Source organism: Malania oleifera, chromosome 11 (assembly GCF_029873635.1).
Source record: "Malania oleifera isolate guangnan ecotype guangnan chromosome 11, ASM2987363v1, whole genome shotgun sequence".
Taxonomy (NCBI): Eukaryota; Viridiplantae; Streptophyta; class Magnoliopsida; order Santalales; family Ximeniaceae; genus Malania; species Malania oleifera.
In genome coordinates this window covers 12,544,160-12,562,210 of record NC_080427.1, presented here as the reverse complement: position 1 = coordinate 12,562,210, position 18,051 = coordinate 12,544,160, and the positions used below count along the sequence as shown (strand labels likewise).

Genomic DNA, 18,051 nt, shown 5'->3' with positions numbered 1-18,051 from the left:
GTTCCTAAATGACTATCAAACAACCAGAAAATCAGAATTGAGAACTAATTAGGGGAAAATAAGAAAAAACAAATGAAAAACAGAACGTTTGGAAAGCAGAAATGAGATAAAGAGGAGATTAGCGCTCTCATACCATGTTGTAAACTCAGAGATGGAGCAGAGAAGTGGAGAAGAGAAGAAAAGAAAAAGAAAGCACGAGAAAAAAAGAGGCGGCAGTATCCTGGAGCCTTACATGCAGTGCCAGGTCTGCCGTCATATATATTAGTAATAATTAAAAAGACACGAGGACAGAAGTACCCCCACTCACAAAATATAATTTTTAAAATAACATATTATCTTCTTGCAAGAATGTTGCGGGAGATTGCAGTTGGAAAGAGAGAATCTCAGTGCAAGAATCTCGGTCAAAATATACTTTGAATTTTGAATGAGGTGAGCAGATGGAGAGGGAGGTAAATGGGAAAGGGGATAATGGGCTGAGACACCAAGTTAGTGGATTTTAAATTGAGTCTTTTAGTCGGGAAGAACGCTGCTAAATGGGCCTTGTAGGAATTGCGTAGGGAGGAAGAGGGCTGTGGAGGCAAAAGGTGGGTCTGGGTTGTATGATTTTTCGCGTAATCCAAATGCAAAAGGGAATAGACTACTAATGTTTTTTTTTTTATTTTTTTATTTTTAGGCAGCCCAGCGGCTGCAAAATGGGCTGTTAGGAGCTGATTTGAAGGTTGGAGATAATGGGGATGGGCTGAAGAAAGTTTAGGCTGTATGAAATCTAAGCCCAACCCGAATGACACCTTTGTTGGGGATGAGGAGGATAAATCAAAGAGGGAAGCAGGGACATGGATACAGGAGCGCTGGAGAGTGCTAATGAGGGAGAAGGTAAGGAGAGAGAGAAAATCAAGATCCTCAAGCCCTCTTGGAGGGGATGCATGTGAAATTGGTGAGTCCTGTTGGGAAGATGGTCGAAGTTTCTGTGTCTCCTCATACTTATGACAAGAAGAAAAAAAGGTTAAAAAATATTTGAAAAATTTAGAATATTTTCAATTAAATATAGGAGTTGGGGGGGGGGGGGGGGAGAGGAAAGGGCAGAGGGGATTAAGATTTTAATTTTATGGGAATAATTGGAAAGTTAGATGGTTAGGTGATCTTAAGAAGAGGCGCCTAGCTTGGAAATGGTGTGTAGGTACTCTATTGATGTTTTGTTCTTACAGGAAACTAAGCTAGAATTTATAAATTGGGGAATTGTTAGGGATTGGCTGGGCGAAGGTAAAAATTAGGCTACTCTTTCTTTACAAGGGGTATCCAAGGGAATTTGGATGGTGTGGGACACCCAAATTGTAACTATGGTTGATTATATTAGGGGTTTCTTTTCTTTTTCCATGTTGCACTGCTGCATGAGATTAGGGGGACAGGGCGGTGGTGGTTTGTTTTGATCTATGGCCCTTCTAGACCTACATTTAGATCCTAGTTTCAGGAGTGGTTGGGTGCTGTGTGTGGTTTGTGTTATCCTAGATGGTTGTTTAGTGGATACTTCAGTATGGTTAGGTTTCAAGCCAATAAAAATGGGGGTGGGAGGTTTTCTTCAAGCATGCCATTTTTTGATAGATTTATTAGGGGATGTGGGCTGTGAGATTTCCTTTGCAGAATGCTACGTTCTCTTGTTCAGTTGGTGGGAGAGGGCATTGGCTAGTTGGTCAGATATAGCCAGGAGTGGGAGCATGAGTTTCCTGATCTCACTCAGAAGTTCTATGATCTCACTCAGAAGTTCTATTTAGACCTGTTTCAAATAATTTTCCTGATTGGTTGGAGTGTGGAAAGGTTAAGTGGGGCCCTACTTTTCAGTTTGAAAACATGTGAATGGATCATCATGATTTTCGGTCTTTTGTTAAGAAGATACAGTGGTTGTGCTATAATAGTTTGGGAAGTTTTAGGTTTGTGAAAATGCTTGAGGGGGTTTCTATGAGAAAAAAGATGCTCGAGGGGAATAGACTGAATAGGAATGGGAAGGATATCTTTTCCAGGCGTAGATATTCTCGAAGCCTGCAATGGAACGCTAATCATGTCATCAATCTTCCTCCCATCAGAAGAAGAAATACCCAGAGTGTAAAGTGGAATAGAGTTATGATCAAGGACAGGGGAAGAGGCTTAAGATCCTGTAGCAGCCAATCATTTAACCTGGTTATCAATGTTCTTAGAATAGTTGTCACCCACTTACGCATCCTCAGAGATCATTGTAGGACAAAGTTCCTCAAACTGCTGTTGTTCCTGCAAGAAGGCATCATCGACAAGCTCATGGTCCTCAGAATCAGTATTGAAGCTACTGCTTGGTAATTGCATCAGAATGTCCTCTCCTTCAGAAGCAAAATCTGCCCTCAGCTGCTCAACCAGCAAGCCTTCCTCAGATTCACACATACTGCTCAAAATCTTCAGAATGAAGAGATGCAGCAACCTCTGATTCAACAACAGCCATTAACCTTGATTCCACCCTTAGATCAGATAACAAAGCAGAGAAAACATGACTGACAGATTTGTTTGCTTTGGTAGATTTATTTGTCTTTTCTCCAATCTGTTGTTCCTTCTCTAAGAGAAGCACTGTCTTCCTTCTGCCGGGGAGTGACTGAAGGCTGGCCATTATGTGGTACTTGCAACTTCTTCTGAGGCCTGCACTCCACTTATGGCAACAGCCCCTTGCTTACTCAAAAGAGTTACATCTCTAATCACTCCATCTCCCTCACTACTAGCCCTGTCCAATAACCCCTCTATTTAATTGGAAAATACAGTTTTTTTGTTTTAGACCTGTGCATGGTTGTGGGAGTTGCCAGAATTTCTCCCTCATCTATTCTTTTTCCTTTCTTTATTGTTGTAGGTCTCAGTGTTTCCACCATTAATGTACAAACTTTAAAAATTAAAAGTATGGGGTTTAGAAGGATTTCTCATCTTCATGATGATATTCAGATTCTGGTTTCTTATGCATTATCTGGTACCATTCATTGATTCCTCTTGGAATTATGTGGTATTCCTGAATGATTAAACTACTGTTTCATTTGTTTTCATTTTTATTTAAATCTTTAAACTTGCAGGTCCTATGTTGTTTGGCACCTCTTTTTCCGAAGAATGCCAGCTTGTTCTGGCAAGATGAGGTATGTAGTTGGGCAGTCAAAGTTGAATTCAAGTGTTTACTGTTGCAGCTGAGTTCTAGTATTTGTTAGTCTTATGTGATGGCAAATGAATAGTGCTAGGAAACCTCTGATAGATGATTTTGAGCTACAAGTATTTATTTTATGAGTAAAGAATTGTTTAATGATTGTTAAAGGAGTGCAAGATTCTGTGGGTCTCTGCTTTAGTTGCTATGGTGTGGTGCATTTTGTTGGAGAGAGATCCAAGGATCTTGAGGGATACCGCTTTCCTCTTCACTTGGTTTGGGTTAGGGTGGTTGTCTTTGCCTTATATTGGTTGTCAATGGCTTGTGGTTTTGTACGAGTTTCTTTGACTCATATCAGTGCAACTGGACAACTTTGATCTACTTAGCTTTTACTTTGTCTGCATAAAATTGTTTTTTTCTTTTCTGTTTGTTGTGGGTGGGTTTTCATCCTCCATAATATATATTCTTTTTCCACCTCTTAATAAAATCTCTCTCTCTCTTAATCCAAAAAAAAATTATGCACATGGAAGACTAATTTTCTAATGGTCACTTATCCATCCTTGCTCCACCATTGACCATAAAAATGATAAAAGTAATTAATAGCAAACATTAGTAAGACTTTAAACTTCAATATTGAGTTAATGTGGGCACAAGTTGATAAGTTTTATGAGGTTTTGAGAGTTCACGTGTCATGAATCTGTGACATGATTTTCTGATTTTGAAGAGTTATTTTGCATAATTCAGTATATTGGGCAACATCATTGTAGTCATTAGCTCCCTAGTCAGGGTATTTGTTTTCAAGTTCATCTTTCATCATGTTATGTTGTTAATTCTAATTATAAACGGTGTCTATAGTGTCAATTTTGGTGGAAACTGGTTTGCTTTAAATCTAATTGATTTCCTGTTTGGTAAGCTCTAGATTCCGAAATTGAAGGCATATATTAGTGACACAGAAGACCTGAAGCAGGATCCTTCATATCAAGAGACTTGGGATGACATGATAATCAATGTAAGCTTCACTGATGTTTGAAATGTTAGTATTTAAGCATAACTAATTTTTATCCCCATTTTATAAGCATTGGTTTACTACATTGTTGAAATTATATTATGTTGAATAAGGTTCCACTTTAAGCTTCTTATGAAGTTGTCACATGTGTTGAGTATGGATATGGGTTCACTTCATTTTGTTATGCATGGAATTTGAATGTGTATAACATTGTTCTGAATGGAGTTTATAGACAAATATGAGTCCTTCCCTAAACTATTATAATTCCTTAATTGCATTGTTGTTTATTCTAAGTGAGCATGTAATGAAGAAAATGGCTAGACTCATTTTAAATTGTACAGATCATTGAAGATTGATATCAGTTTCCGTGGAAAAAAATTATGAATCCCTTCTTACTAATGTGTACCATTAATCACTCTTTTTTCGGTTGATAGTTTCTTGCAGAATCTTTGGATGTGATTCAGGATCCTGATTGGGTGATTTCTTTGGGAAATGCTTTTACGGAACAATATGAGCTTTATACGCCCGATGATGAACATTCTGCCCTACTTCACCGGTATTAATGCATCAAATCCAATATTGCCTCCGTTATCTTGAGTCATTAATTGCAATTGTTAGGAGAGAACACCATATTTGTGGTTGTGTTCGGTTTAATTAAGCTTTTCCTTTTTGGATTGTCTGTTCTCTATTTTTGATAATTTTTCTTTCTGTTAGATTGGTTCAAAAAGAAATTCACTGTGAACAGAGATAGATATTCGCTGTGATTATCACTGTGATACAGGGTTTGGGGAATTTTTTATACAAGATTATGTTTTTACTTGATATTTGTAACTTATGATTAGCTACAATTCCTTATTTTCCACAGGCAGTTTATTAATCATTTCTTTGAACAGTTTTTACAACACACACACACACATGGAAATTGATGTACCATGTTATTTTGTCATTCTTGGGTGAGGTCACTAATTTTTTAAAAGTTTCAGTAAGTTAGTTCAACTTCTCAAATGGTGTCAATGTTCAACATTCTGTTTAGTTGCAAACAGCAAACCTAATGGTGCTGATGTGCAAAGCATGCTTGATAGTAGTTGGTCACTATCAACTCTCTTGCTCTTTTCATCTCATTTTTCCTTTCTTTATGATTTTTTCTTTTTCTCTTCATTTGTTTTCTTTCCCTTTTCTTTCTCGTATCTCATTGCTGCGACCTGACTGCTGATGCACACCATAGTTGCCCTGAGCTCCAATTTCATCATTTTTTCCTGCTTTTTCTTCTTCTATTATTGTTACTTAGTATCCTATAAATACATCTTTTGCAACATAAAATAATCCACCATGATTGAATCCTATGTTCAAATCCAAGAATTTAAATCAGGATCCACAGCTATAAGCCGACGTCAAGAATATCCTACAACCAAAGACTCAATGTAACCACCCCGGGTCAGGGCATATTTTCTCAAGTAGCACGTGTGCTTCCTTGTTTTCTTTAAGCTGAACTGTGTGCTTCCCTTAATTGTTCACACTTTCGATGCATATAGACCAAAGAGGATTGTACAAATAAGTGCAAAGCAAACCCAGTCTCCAGGGACTCCGGTGATCAATTCCATGGTTGCCCACACCCAACTCTTCTCCTTTTCTTCTTTTTGTCTCCTTATTCATCATACAATGCTATCATCTCACTTAGACACTGCAATTGAGAGGGGGAACTACCCAAATTCATCATTGTTGCTAGAAACCCAAAGACCAACCTCATCTCCACATCTCTGACTATGATCCAATTAACTTGCATCGGTCTCACCAACCACCTGCCATTTGGTATCAAAGCAAATGAAATTCAAATGAAAACACGCATTCAAAGAGAGATCAACGTATGAATAAGTACAAATCAAACCCAATCTGCATGGATGCCAGTGCCCAGTTCCATTGTCTCCTTATTCATCATATAAAGCTGTCATCTCACTTTGACACTGCAATTGAGAGGGGGAACTATCCAAATCCACCATTGTCGCCATAAACCAAAAGGCCAACTTCATCTCCACATCTCTGACTATGATTCAATCAACTTCCATTGGTTGCACCAGCCACCTGCCATTTGGTATCAAAGCAAATGAAGTTAAAATATAAAAAAAAAACATGCTCAAAGGGAGATCAACTTGAAGGTGAAGGCATGAGGTGGGGCATAGGCCTTAAGGCATAAGCCTATTAAGAATTTTAATTTTTAGATAAAAATATATAAATAGATTGCATTTATTTTTAAAATAAAGAAAAAAATTTGAATTTTTTTTTTTAAACAACTTAAAGAATAATATATAATTTGTGGACTACTGGTTGGCCATTCAAAAAAAGAAGTCCAATTCTTTACATAATTGATAAATCATGCCAAGAGATAGTTACAACAGTTCAAAGTTCGAATCATTTTCTTGATCTAAGATGCAACTGTCAATTTTTTTTTTTGTAAATGTTTAAGCGCTAAAGTTTTGGAGATCAACTCATGTTAGGACATTCCTTTCGTATAAACATGCCATTAAAATTTTCTAGCCAAATCTATCTCAAGGTTCAATCACTCATGAAGTGTAAATCCCAATTAAAATGATATGGAAGGTGCGCACTATGTATAAATGCATAAACCTCAATTTATAATGCCTTGGTCTTTTGAGATTTGGTATTTCACTATTCATGAAGGATTTCTGGGCACACCTTGTCATAAGGCGAGCCTTAATTCAGCCTTTAAAATTTCAAATGGGTTCAAGAGCGTATTTATGTTTTGAGTTTTCTGAAATTATATATTAAAACAAATTAGAAATGGGTTTTAGAATTTTGTTTTTCAAAGGTTACAACCACCTTGAATTTCAATCTTGGACGATGCCAATATTCTTGGATTGCTTCAGCATCATGTCTTGGATGGCCAGTATTTTCTAGAGGTTATATCATAAAGTACAACAACAACAACAACCACAAGGCTTAAGTTCCACTGGTTGGCTACATGAATCCTTTTCCACCAATTCACCCAATCGAGAGCATTTTCATCTATTAGATTAAGGGCTATTAAATCCTTCCTTACTATCTCATTCTAAGTTATTTTTAGGTCTACCCGTACCCCTTTTCATGCTAGAAACAATAACTCACTTCTCCTCACAAGTGCTCTACTAGGCTTGTGTTTCAAATGTCCATACCATTTGAGCCGCCCTTCCCTTATCTTGTCTCTGACTGGTGCTATGCCTAAATTATTGGGTATATAATCGTTTCTTATTTTCTCTTTTAATGTTGTACCACTTATCCACCTTGGCATTTGCATTTCAGCAACTTTTACTTTTTGTACATGTTTTTTAGTTGCCCAACATTCTGAACAATAAGGTATAACCAGCCTTATAGTCATCTTATAAAATTTCCCTTTTAATTTTAAGGGTATTCTACAATCATACAACATGCCTGACACACTCCTCGAGTTTACCCAACGTGTTTTAATTCCATGTATTATATCTTCTTCAATTTCATAAAGTATAAAGTATACTTGTTTATCATTGTGTTTCAACATGTCCATCCTTCATTTGAGGTCAAATTTGATAGTTTAAAATTTTTTTTCGCTTATTGCAGGTGCTTAGGCATCCTTCTTCAGAAAGTTGATGATAGGGCTTATGTTTGTGAGAAGATTGATTGGATGTATAAAAAAGCTAATATCTCGTATCCAGGAAACAGGATTGGTTTGGCAAAAGCCATGGGATTGGTATGTCAGAATTATAAATATTAACTTTCTTCCATTCCTTGCCATGAGCATGATATATAACTTTTATCCGGTGTAATCTTTATTTCCAGGTTGCTGCATCCCACTTAGATACTGTTTTGGAAAAGCTAAAAGACATTCTCGATAATGTTGGCCAAACTATCTTTCAAAGGTGTATGCCACTTTATTTTTTAATCTCCCCCTCCCAAAAAGGGGAAAAAGAAATATACATGATATTGCTGGGACTTGTTATGCTATTCATATTTATTATTGCATTCCATGGTTTTCAAATGAGCTTCTATTTGTTGAGAATTTGAACATTCTGGTCAGATATGGTAAATTTGAATGTTAAAGAACACAGTGAAAGGGAAGTTTAGATTAGATGCTTTTGGTTGCCATTTTTTTTGAAAAATAATGTTTCATGGTTTATTTTAGTTGATGCAAAATTCTTATTGAAAGTAAAGGGTAGTGGAACTCGAAGCTAGATGATTACAGAAAGCAGCTTTTTTCCTTAAATAAATAAATTTTTTATAACATATTCTCTGTTTGGACTATCGACTATTTATTTGATATAATATATACTGAGCCATGTCAGTTTTTTCTGTTTCTTAATTTCCTAATTTTTGAATGTAATTTGGCAGTTTCTCCTATTTGGTTTATTGATTTAAACAGTTTGGAACTTGGGGTTTTGCAGAATTCTATCATTTTTTTCTGATAAAGCTAGAATGGAAGATTCTGATGACATACATGCTGCTTTGGCTCTAATGTATGGATATGCTGCAAGATATGCTCCATCAACGGTTATTGAAGCCAGAATAGATGCACTTGTGGTAATGATGCTGTGTACAAATCTCCATGGACATATGAATGCATCTGTGATTTGTGTCTTTTGGTTCTTCTTCACTCGTTAGAAATTTCCTTCCTCACCTTTTGGGTTGTTGTGCTGGATTTTTTTTGGATAAACAAAGAATTGTATTAAACAAAGGAAATAATTAGAAAAAAAGAGCAAAAAAAGCATGAGGACAAGGCGTCCTCCAAAATTATAATTTGAGCAAGAAAATGGAAAAAAAACTCCAATACAGCTCCAATGATGCAAAGAACTCCAAGCTTTCTGCATGTCTTCTGGAGAAACATTTCTAAAAAGGCAATGTGTAGAACACTATAACCATAAGAGAAAACCACTTTTCTCTATGCCAAACGATGAGGAGTAACGATTCCCATAAAAATTCTGTCATTCCTCTCTAACCAAGTAGGCCAAGTAATAGCAAGAACCATACAGCACTGCTGCATTTCTCTTTTTTCCGCTTCTAAAACTTTTAAAAGTAACAAGAGAAAGCATTCACGGAAAAATGAGTAACCAATCCTCCCCAAAGACACCAAACAATCGATACCATATAGCCTATGAAAAAGGGTAATTCTGGAATAATTGTGCTCAAGTCCCCTACTCATGAAGCAAAATACATCTTGTGGAAAGGTCTCATTTGGTCCTCGCTTTTGGAGCCAGTCTCTAGAATTGATTTTATGATTATTAAAGTCTGCTGTAAGGTGGGTAATGGGGAGCGATATCATTTTTGGGAGGATCATTAGGTGGCAGAGTTGCCTTTGGCTATTGCATTTCCTTGTCTTTTTCAGTTATCTTATCTTCATGATACCCCTATTTCTGCTTTTCTTCTTTTGCAAAGGGTGTGCATTCTTGGAACTTCCATATTAGGAGAAATCTTAATGAGAGAGATGGTAAAGAGTTGCTCTTTTGACCAGTTTTCTTGACTCTTTTCACGTTCATTTGGGGAGTGATAAAAGAGTTTGGAGCTTAGACCCTTCTAGGGAATTCTCTTGTAAATCTTTTTCCTCCTTTTTGACTCGCGACTCTACTTCAGATCTTTTTGTATTACATTCTTTGACTCGGGAAGCTAAAACTCCCACAAAAATAAAAGCTTTTTTTTTGGACTCTGATACTTCAAATAATCAACACCATTGGTTTGCTTCAACAGAGAATGCCTAATAGGGCCCTGTTACCTATTGTTTGTGTCCTTTGTTTGAGTGGAGAGACTTACTCTCATCTCTTTCTTCACTGCCGTTTCACTTTGGCTGATAGAATTAAGTTATTTGGTTTATTTGGTGAAAACTAGGTTTGCCCCTACACATTGAAGGTTTTTTGTACTATTATGTTTAGGGGTTTTGGCAAGGGAAGGGGTTTTGCCCATTCTCCTGGAGTTTTGCACAGCTTCTGAATAATTGTGCCCTGTAACTTATGGTCTCAATGAAAGTAATGTTGTAATTTGCTCTGGCAAAACTTGTTGATGTGAAGCAGTGTGAACCGGATTGCCAACTGCCTTTGTTGTTGCCTGGTTTGATGCTGGTTTTCCTTTGGATATGAAAAAAATATAAACAGTCATCCAAAAGAGTACAAAGTGGAGGGGAAGTGGGGAACAAATTGAACTACAAATATAAAAAAGAAAAAAAGAAGAAAAGAAGATAACCAGAAAATTACTGTAACTGCTGTCTCCCAAGTAACAATATCTGGCAGTGGCAAACCCCCCTCCCCCTCCCCCCGCCCCTCAAAAAAAGAGAGAACAAGAATAAAAGAAACTGAAAGAATGGGCTAAGAACGCTGCTTTATCCCACTACAAACAAGGAGTTGAGCAGTCCTTGAAAGTTATTGCATTCCTCTCAATCCATAAGCTCCACAAAACAGCAAATAGTGTGCTGTGCCATAAAACTTCTCTCTTCCTATTCTTGCTGAAGGCCCAATAATTTTTGGTAAAGAAAAAAAATATATTAACAATGTTTCAAAGAGTACAATAAGGGGAGTGCAAAGAAACACACTGAGAATAAGAAACACACTCAGAGATATTTCATTAATTGAATATACTGAATGCAAGATGAGAGGGGAAGGCAAGAGAACTATTACAAGAGACTCTTAGTTCTCGCTTCCTTTGTTGCTCTTTAGGCTAGAAGACTCCTTATATAGAATGGAGAAAGGGAATATGCTGTAGCATATTCTATTACAATACATGTGACTAAAGATGCCTTTCTAAAGCTACTTTTTTAAAGATAGAGCTGACAATACAAAACAAATGACATAAAGTTGAGGTTGACAAGACAAAAGCATTCAAAACATGTGATCAAGGCACAAAACAAAGAGCTGAGCTGAGCTGATGCTATTGTGGCATCTTATAGATCATATCTTGCTTTGTATTACTCTTCTAACTTTGCAGGATAGAGGGCCATGACTTCTAGGTCGTCAGTAGTTCCATTATTGCTGGTTTGGTTCACATAATACAGTGCTAACGTGTTTGTTATATAGGTTTTATAGAAGTGAGGGAACATGATTGAGTAATGGGTGTTCTTGGCTCTTCCATCTTCTTGGTAATGCACTGGGTTGAACATGCCTTGTGGTAGCTTCTTTGGATCAACATTATTAAAATAACACATATGCTTTCGTGTTTCAACCCGGTGGGAAGCTGATAGGTGAGGATCAGCAAATGTATTTCCTTTCAAACTTCTTATCCTTTCTCATATGGGGAAGGTGTTGACATATTTCTCCCCTCCTTGAGTTTGGACTTCGCTCTTGAGATGGGAAGTGACCAGTAAATATGGAAATCTTGTCATGAAAAAAAGCCAATTCACTCACTCTTCCTCGGTTCTAAAAAAACAGGAACTTATCTTTTGGATAGCTGTATTATTGGGGCCTTTGCCTTCTGTTTGTGATGAAAGCGTTTGTCCATGGCTTGTGTAAAACCATAGCAATACGGTATGATTTGGCAAGATACCAAAAGCGACAGAAGGCCTATTTAGGGAAATTAATATAGGACAAGGTGGGCTCCCAGGGACCATTGAGGTAGGGACGGAGTGGGTCTCAGTCAAGATACTTAAGTGGGGCGTCAACCAGACCATAGTTGGAATGAAGAAGGGATTGGAGCCCTTGTATCATTTTGGCACTTCCCTTATCAATTGTATGACAAAAAATATTTTCATGGATATCACTAAGGAGACTTTGGATTCTTTTTGTGAAGTTGTATGAGCTTGAAGAAGATGAGGATGGCATGATGAAAAGAACTTGGAGGTTGGTTGGTCTTGAAAGGAAGTCACTAAGGATATTGTGCTTTCCTTTGATTTGTTTCACCTCAAATTTACACTATGAGAATCAGTTAGCTCATCTAAGAAGTTGTCCTTGAGGGAGGATGTTTTGCTTGAATTGTATCGTCTTTGGAAAAGATGACATATCCATTTCTACTGTAAAAGTATGCTTGATTAGATGGAACTCAAATTTTTCAATCCCTTTTTTTATTGTCAAGATTTCTTTGAACGTGGAGTGATAATGCAATTCATATTCTTTGAATGCTCTACTCTTGTATCCACAGATGTGCCTATTCTCATCATCTTTTTCTTTTACTAAAGCTGCACCCTAGTATTTGTCACTTACATCAGTTTGCAGGATTCTTTTACCCTTGTTAGGAATTTGGTGAGGTGGCAATTGCATAGCCATACCTTTAAGCGACCTTATCGCTTCAGTGTGTCTGGATTCCCACGGGGGCACATCTTTTTCAATAGTCGATGTAGTAGCGTAGTATAGACTTCTAGCCTTGGAACAAAGTCTGCCACGTAATTGACAATACCAAGAAATTGTTGCAGTTGCTTTGTTGTCATCTGAGTGTCTGGAAAAGTGCTGAGCTATGTTGCAATGTGTGGCTGTAGTTCGTACTTTCCTTGGCTTATCTTCATCCCTAGGAAGTCAATTACTTCAACACCAATTATCATTTTTTTTTTTTTTGACAACATGATTCAATAATGTGCAACAATCTCCATGAATTGATTTAGGAGCTTAGCATGGGATGCTGTATCCTTTGAAAACAGCAGAATATCATCAATGTAGATTAAGGCATGGTGGAGAATGGGTTCGAAGATCTTAATCATTGCCCTTTGGATGATGGATGGGGCCACCTTAAGCCCAAATGGCATGACATTCCATTGGTTGTGGAAATTGGGTATACAAAAAGCTGTCTCGAGCCTATCTTTTGGACGGATGCCCAATTGCCAAAGGCCTGCTTTCAAGTCAAATTTTGAGAAGGTTTGAGTCTCTGATAATTATGAGAATAAGCTAGCCCTATTTGGTAATGAGAATTTGTCATCAGTAAGAAAATGGTTTAGTGGCTGATAATTTATAACGATTCTGAGTTTTCCCCAAGCTTGTTCGACCCTTTTGTTGACATAGAAAGTCTCACAAGCCCATTGTGGCTTTGTTGGCTCGATAAGTCATTCTTCTTGCAGTTGGGTCAGCTCATTATGGGCTAGAGAATAGTGTTTTGGATTCATTCCCTTATTGCTTGCCTTTGTTTGGTTGATACCTACATTCTTCTTGAAGGGAAGGCTGACAAAGAACTATGGATTCTTCCATAATGGCTTTGAACATTTCTTTAAAAATTCACTATGGCTGTCCGCATAGTTTGCTTGGATTAACCAGGCCTTAGTCTCTTTCGAGGATAGAGTGATTTGAAAGAGATTAGGGGTCCTAGTCCATTGCAATAGATATTACCTGATCTTTATTCCTTGTTTTGTCCACTGAACCTTGTTTAAGTGATGGATAATGTCGAACCCAATGAGGAGATCCTTGTTTGGAAGGTTTGACCCAAAGAATGTAGCCTTGATTAAGCATTCTGGATGAAGCTTAATATAGGTTGGTATACTCTTTAATTTGACCTGAAAATGTTCTCCATTTTCCGCTTTGAAACCTTGATTACATGGCTTCCATTTATCTGTTGGAAGAATGCTCGGCTTTAGGAAGCTACATGCTGCTCCTGTGTGAAAGAATGCAATAGCTTTGATTGACTTTGACTACTTATCAGCTAATCCCCAAATTGGAGCAGAGGTTGAAACATAGTCTCCTTTCTTGAACTGTGCTGACAATGATTCCTGGATAGAACAGAGGTTGTGAACCTCTTCCTCCGTGGATGCCATTGGGTAGCTTTCATTGTTAATGGGTTGGATATGAGAACATTCTAGGTCTGGATAAACTCGATAGCTCTCGAAATCTTCATATTTTTGCTTAAAGAATCTGATAGATCCGTCTGCTCACTTTGCTAAAAAGCAAGGATGGAATTTTGTTTTGTTGATCATCAATAGAGAGTACATATTTGATGTCGTCATCGGAATCCCAATCTGAGACTTTATGCAGCATTTGAAACAACTTAATTCTTTTTCGTCTTTGGGGCACCTCTTTTGCATAATGCCCCTCTTGATTGTAGATGTAACATCGATGATCCTTTAGATCTTTCTTATGCTTCTTCTTTATTAGACATTTCCATCGTTTCTCCTTGTGCTTCAATTTTATGGATTTTCTGGGAAGATAAAAATCCTCCCGTTCTCTCGTTGGACAGGAGTACGGCTTGTTTCCTTTGGATTTGATAAGGAGATCCTTCTTATTGCATTCTTTGGTTATCATTATGCTTGCTTTGTGGATATGAAAACATCAAGATTCAAAACTTGCAAAATCTGCAACTGCCTGTAATCTCCTAGGTTTATCCACCTTGACAAATTTAGAAACAACCCTTCTGATGACCTCTTTGAGGGTAATCCCTTCTTTTATTAGTTCTGATGTGCACTAGGCTTGGAGCCAAGGATCTTATTCCTCCACCGATTTGGAGGAATTCTTTCTAATGAAATGGTTGGTCCATTACCATTTGAACAACTCAAGCTTTGCATGGGAATAGTAGGTGAGGTATTTTTTAAGAGATTGATGTTGTCGTCAATCCCTTCGTTATTTGTGGGATTGTCATATTCCTATTTGTGGGTGGATTGATAGGCCATCATCTCGTGGATATGGGAGGCTGTATCTCCTCCTTAGATGATTCATCATCCGTTATGATAAGAATTGTTGATCTTGGTGCTTCCTCTGGATGTAAGGGATCAACCATATCTGCAAGAAGCTTGGAGATAGAGTTTTATTTTTCCACAACCCCAATATGTGGCTCTCGATCAAGATCACTTGATTCTCCAACTTTTTTCTTATCCTTCTTTTGAGAAGTGGAGGCTGTTGTTGACCCAACCCTCTGGGTTTGGGTTAGTTTTTGAGTGTGCTGCCTCTTTTTAAGGTGGAGAAGAGTCACAGCCTTTGAAGGATGCCTGCATTGATATAAGCTGATGCGGTGGTTGAGGAGAGCTGAAAGCCAAAGTGGATGGTGGAAATAAACGATCTATCCTTGCTAGTCTATGTTGCTGCTACTGGCTTTGCTTGGGAGAATTTAGCTGAGCCGTAAGGTGTTGTATTTTTGCTTTTATTTTTGAAAGCAGGAGAGAATGTCGTCATGTTCTCAATCATTTGCATAAGTTCGTCATGCAATCTTTGGATGTGATTTCAATATTTATCGATGAGGATGGATGTGATGTTAAACTTGTTTTCAACGTTGTTGGCCAACTCCCTCTGTTTATCAACAATTTGTTGTAGCCTTCTATTCTGAGCAAGGGCATTCTCAGACTCCCAATTGAGAGATGACTCCTTTGGAGACACCTGCTTAGTAGATCCGTCAGGCAATAGTAGCAGTTCAGATAGCAGTCTCATGCCCATTACAAGACACAAACTTAATGGGAATAACTATCTCCAATGGTCCCATTCTGTGATGATGTTTATATGCAGAAAGGGAAAGAATGATTATCTCTTAGGAGTTGCAGCCCAACCAAGCAAGGAGCAACTAGAATTATTGCAAAACATGTTCAGTCAATCTTCAGCAGCCCCTACTACTGTGGTTGGAACCGGTTGTTTGGCACAGAAAGGTAATTTTTGAAGTGCTCTAAATGTTAAAAAGGAGAAGCTAGGTCCATGGATTATAGACTCAGGAGCATTGGACCATATTACCGGAGATAGAATTTTTTTTTTGTACTTATAGTCCCTGTTATGAAAATTTGACAGTCAGGATAGCAGATGGTTCATTCTTAAAGGTGGTTGGTACAGATTCTGTTAAAATTGCAGAGAACCTAACACTCAACTCAGTTCTATTAGTGCCAAATTTGGATTGCAATTTACTGTCTATTAGTAAACTCACTTGGGTTCTTAATTGTGTTACAAAATTTTTCCCAAATATGTGTGAATTTAGGTCTTGGATTCGGGGAAGATGATTGGTAGTGCTAAGGCGTGATTGAGGCTCTATCTTCTTGAGGTTAATGATCCTCCTCAAGGAACAACTCACAAATTTGATTGTTTAGTGTCTAGAAGTCAAAGTTGTTTTTCTGTCATTCGTTTTAATAATGATATTGCAATTATGTTGTGACACTATAGGTTAGGACATCCAAATTTCTTGCATCTCAAGAAACTCTTTCCTTCATTATTCAATAATTTTTAGTGTGAGATGTGTCAATTTTGAAAACATGTTCGCAACTCTTATCCCAACCGACCCTACAAAGCATCCCAACCCTTTTCAATGATTCATAGTGATGTGTGGGGATCCATCTAGGATCAAGAACATTACTGGATCTCGCTGGTTTATATCTTCTATAGATGATCACACTAGGCATACCCGGATATTCCTTATGAAAGAAAAGTCAAAGGCAGGCTAGATTTTCAAAAATTTTAACACCATGATCCAAACACAATTCCAAGAAAAAATGCAGATTGTGAAAACTGATAATGCCAAAGAATATTTCAAATCCATTCTTGATGATTATCTCTTGAGTCAAGGTATAATACACCAAAGTTCCTGTGTTGACACTCAGCAAAATTGAATTGCCGAAAGAAAAAACCGGCACCTAGTAGTTGCCCGCTCCCTCATGTTCTCTACACATGTACCGAAACACTTTTGGGGTGAAGCCCTTCTCACTGCAGCCCACCTTATAAATAGGTTGCCCTCTCGCGTTCTCAAATTCCAAACTCCCTGTCAAACTCTACTTTAGACTTTCTCAATACTCGACTCATCTCCACTATTCCCTTCAAAGTATTCAGGTGCTCCGCTTTTGTTCATGTTCATAGTCAACGCCGGGGTAAACTTGATCCTAGAGCCCTTTAGTGCATTTTTCTCGAGTACTCTCCAAACCAAAGGGGTTATAAATGCTATTCACCAGCTACTAAAAGATATTATCACTACATGGGTGTCACCTTTTTTGAACAACCATATTACCCCAAATCTGAAATTCAGGGGGAGATTACATAGGAATTCCTTCTACTGATTCTAGCCCTTCTCACCTCTCACAAATTTCTGAATCTATTCCAACTACTTACTCCACCGTGAAACATCAACATCTGAACACTATCCAACCAACAAAAAGTGATGAGACCTATTCATGGAGGAGAAGGAACCAAAAGGAGATAGAACAACAAGCATCCCTTGAGCAAATCCAAGAGTCTGATTCGAGTCCTAGATCAAGTGAAAATCCACCGGGTAACTCTAATCTCGAGACTTCCCATAATGAGCACTAATGATGATAGTGATTGTCCTATTGCTGTGAGATCATGCACAAAACACCCAATATACACTTTTGTGTCATATCAGGGGTTGTCATTGAATTTTAGATCTTTTGTTGCCAACCTCAACAAAATCCAGGTTGCTAATAACATACAAGAGGCACTTTGTACACCTGGATGGAAGTCTGCTGTCTGGGAAGAAATCAGTGCACTAGAAAAGAATGGAACATGGGAGATCACTGAATTACCAATTGGAAAACGTCAAGTAGGTTTCAAATGGATATTCACTGTGAAATACAATGAAGATGGAAGTGTTAACAGATTCAAAGCTCGGCTGGTAGCAAAGGGATTCGCTAAATCATATGGAATCGACTACGAAGAGACATTTGCTCCTATAGCCAAGTTAAATACAGTGCAGGTCCTCTTATCTTTGGCAGAAAATTTAGATTGGCCTCTTCACCAACTAGATGTCAAGAATGTCTTCCTCAATGGAGACCTAGTTGAAGAAATCTACATGGAAATTCCTCCTGGATTCGAGACACAAGCTACACACAACAAAGTCTGCAAACTTAGAAGATCTTTATATGGGCTCAAGCAATCCCCAAGAGCCTGGTTCGAGAGATTCACAAAGGTAGTTAGTAGGTATGGCTATTCTCAATGTCAGTTAGATTATACACTATTTGTTAAATACTCTTCTGAACGAAAAATTTCTGTCCTCATTGTATATGTGGACGACATCATTCTAACGGAGATTATGAGGAGGAAATGAGTAGTCTCAAAAGTCTTCTAGCCAAAGAATTTGA

At 37.7% G+C, this 18,051-nt stretch overlaps 1 protein-coding gene across 3 annotated transcripts in view; it reads left to right on the top strand.

The window, feature by feature from the left end:
* The window catches only part of LOC131168380 (protein SHOOT GRAVITROPISM 6), a 128,190-nt gene that overhangs the window by 32,920 nt on the left and 77,219 nt on the right, over nucleotides 1–18,051 (top strand). For all 3 annotated transcript variants that reach the window (XR_009140284.1, XM_058127752.1, XM_058127753.1), the window contains 6 exons: nucleotides 3,075–3,134; nucleotides 4,056–4,145; nucleotides 4,577–4,698; nucleotides 7,731–7,860; nucleotides 7,950–8,029; nucleotides 8,552–8,687. Coding sequence is in view for 2 of the 3 variants with exons in the window: in XM_058127752.1 (XP_057983735.1) it covers nucleotides 3,075–3,134; nucleotides 4,056–4,145; nucleotides 4,577–4,698; nucleotides 7,731–7,860; nucleotides 7,950–8,029; nucleotides 8,552–8,687 (618 nt within the window). In the remaining variant the exon portion in view is untranslated. The remainder of the gene's footprint in view (nucleotides 1–3,074; nucleotides 3,135–4,055; nucleotides 4,146–4,576; nucleotides 4,699–7,730; nucleotides 7,861–7,949; nucleotides 8,030–8,551; nucleotides 8,688–18,051) is intronic.